Source organism: Thamnophis elegans, chromosome 13, assembly GCF_009769535.1.
Source record: "Thamnophis elegans isolate rThaEle1 chromosome 13, rThaEle1.pri, whole genome shotgun sequence".
Taxonomy (NCBI): domain Eukaryota; kingdom Metazoa; phylum Chordata; class Lepidosauria; order Squamata; family Colubridae; genus Thamnophis; species Thamnophis elegans.
This window is the reverse complement of record NC_045553.1, coordinates 2,627,076-2,630,143: the sequence shown is the minus strand read 5'-3', so window position 1 is coordinate 2,630,143 and position 3,068 is coordinate 2,627,076. Positions and strand designations below refer to the sequence as shown.

At 49.5% G+C, this 3,068-nt stretch overlaps 1 protein-coding gene across 1 annotated transcript in view; it reads right to left on the bottom strand.

Annotated features, from left to right (window-relative positions):
• The window catches only part of DNAH10 (dynein axonemal heavy chain 10), a 112,170-nt gene extending 110,134 nt beyond the window's left edge, over positions 1-2,036 (bottom strand). Inside the window, exon 1 of the mRNA XM_032229343.1 lies at positions 1,817-2,036. Within this exon, the coding sequence (XP_032085234.1) occupies positions 1,817-2,036 (220 nt within the window). The remainder of the gene's footprint in view (positions 1-1,816) is intronic.
• Between the last annotated feature and the right edge of the window lie 1,032 nt (positions 2,037-3,068).

Below are 3,068 nucleotides of genomic sequence, written 5' to 3'. Positions count from 1 at the left end.
GTGGCACTATTGAATTTCCTCTTCTAGACCGTACAAAAGAAATTGTGATTTTCCTGGCCTCAGCTGCAATGAGGAAACATTACTGGGTCCTGAGAGGGACCATGAGGAAAAAGAGGAGAAAGCATCCCAGCTATAAATAATGTATAATTTATCAGAAAATGATTAGATGGATGGATGGATGGATTGATAGATAGATAGACAGACAGGCAGACAGACACAGATAGAGATAGATGGATGGATGGATGGATGGATGATAGATGATAGATAGATAGATGGATGGATGGATGGATGGATGGATGGATGGATGATAAATAGATAGATGGATGGATGGATGGATGGATGGATGGATGGACGGACAGATGATAGATGATAGAGACAGATGATAGATAGATAGATAGATAGATAGATAGATAGATAGATAGAAAGATAGATAGATAGATAGACGGACGGATGATAGATAGATAGACAGACCGATGATAGATAGATAGATAGATAGATAGATAGATAGATAGATAGACGGATGATAGATAGGTAGACAGACCGATGATAGATAGATAGATAGATAGATAGATAGATAGATAGATAGATAGATAGATGGATGGATGGATGGATGGACGGACGGACGGACGATAGATAGATAGATAGATAGACACAGACAGACAGACAGACGGATGATAGATAGGTAGACAGACCGATGATAGATAGATAGATAGATAGATAGATAGATAGACACAGACAGACAGACAGACAGATGATAGATAGGTAGACAGACCGATGATAGATAGATAGATAGATAGATAGATAGATAGATAGATAGATAGATAGACGGATGATAGATAAATAGATAGATAAGATAGACAGACAGACAGATAGATGGACGATAGATAGATAGATAGATAGACAGACCGATGATAGATAGATAGATAGATAGATAGATAGATAGATAGATAGATAGATGAGGGAGAGAAAGAAGGAATAAAATCTGCCACTTCTAGTCAATTTGAGGAAACTAAGGCCATGTGGGTGGGTGGATGAGGGGGTGGACGGACAGACAGACAGAGCAAGAGAGGGAATAACATCTGCCATTTTTAGCCAATGGGAGGCCACCTGAGGAAACTGGGGCCATGTCGCTGGGTGAGTAGCCAATGAAACGGTGGAGCTCCAAAGCTGGGCTACCCAATCAGCTGTTTTGGCGGGAAAAAGGGGGCTATAAAAAGGGCAGCAGACGAGGGCATCTGTCAGAGAGCTGAAGAGAAGAGGAGAGAAGTGGGAGGCAGCCTTCAGGGGCGAAGGAGCTGAAGCCACTTGCTGCCTCAGAGTTGGCTGGAGCCTTGAAGAGGCCAGAAGGCTTGGAAGAGGCCAAGGCAGCTGAAGGGAAGTCACTCCCCACTAAGCACCTGGGGTAGCCAAAACTATCCAAAGTCCCAAAGAGGCTGGAATGGCCAAAGAGCTGGAGGTCCCAAGAGGCCAGAGCAGCCGCCCTGAAAAACCATAGAGCTGAAGTGCCTCCAGAGGCATCTGGACTGGAGGCTGAAGAGGCCAGAGCTGAAGAAAGAGGCGAGAGACCAAAGAGCTGGAGGTCCAAAGAGACCAGAAGGGCAGCCCAGAGGGGCCAAAAAGGTTTATCCTTTGCTGATATGAATAAAGTCACTTTTAAAGAGGCGCCTGCAGCGCCACCTGGGGCTGAGGAGGAGGGGGCAAAGGAGATGTTGAGTGGGGTTTTTTGGGTGGGAGGGCGCGGGAGAGGAAGGAGCTCTGCATGTGCTCAGGAGCCCGTCTCCCAGCAGCGGTGGACGGTGGGGGGTAGCGGGCGCACCGATCTCGACTTCGATCTCGTCGAGGCGCAGCTCCTGGCGGAAGAAGAGGCCGGCGGGCTGGCTGTCCTCGGCGCTGGCGCTCATGTTGAGGAAGTGGAGCAGCCGCTCCGTCTCCTCGCCGTCGTTGCGGTTCAGCAGCTCCTCGAAGGGAGTCGGGTCGGTGTGGCCCAGGGCGCGCTGCAGACGCTCGCCCAGCCATTGCACCCGCACGTCGTCCATCGCTCCCCGACCCCAGCCGCCTCGCTTGCTTCGGCTTCCCCGCGCGTCGAAGCCCGCCCAACCGACGCCGCACGGTCGCCGGGGCAACGGGAGGGCGGGGAACCGCGCGGGAAACCCCGCCCCTCCCTCGCTCACGAGCGCGAACTACAGCTCCCGTCATGCATTGCTACCTGGCCACTTTTTACCTCAGCTGGGGGAAAAAAACCCCTCAGAGAAATGGAAGTTTTCTTCATTTTTCTGACTTTTGTGAAAAATCCTTAGGGGGGGGGGGAAAGGCGCTCTGTACATGCCCTTGAGGCAGGGTGCAGGTTTTATCCTAATTTTTTTTTAAATCTCTCTTTAAAAAAACAAAATCTCAACTAGCCTATTTTGAAATGTTATGACCCTCCTCCAGTCCCCCCCACATAAAATTATTTTTATAGGTCTTGGAAAATAATGGCAAAAATGATTTTAAAAACCGAGGCCGTCCCCCCCCCCCCCCGTCCCCCCCCGTTAAAAACAGTTGTTATTTCACAGGTTTCCTGTCATGCTTTTCAATGGTTCCATCAATGCAAGAAAGGCTCCATTTTTAATGTTTTATAGCCTGGGAAATATTCCTAAGTATGAACCCTGAGGGCTCCTCTATTATGGTTAAAAGTGGGCTTAGTAAAACACTGGTGGAAGCGACCCTCAATCTTGGCTTCCCTCTGACTTAACACTTGCAGCTCTTCCACCCTCTTCTGAAGTTTCAGCCTGTTTGCTGACCCATCATCCACATCCGGACTCTCGGATAGTCCCATCAGCCCCTGGGGGTCAATCCTGACCCCCTCGGGAGAATCCTGGCCTAGCAGGACGCTGCATTGGTTGAACCTCATTCTCTTCTCCCATGGCGGATTGATATCCATCGTATATCAACTGAGGATTATGGGCGGATGGCGGTTTGCCCCAAACTCCAATGCCCATCATCCCCTGATGCACATTGTCAGGGCTCCCATCTGCAAACGTCACCCAGGCAGATCTCTTTCCCCTAAGCCAGGGGTATCCAAACTTGGG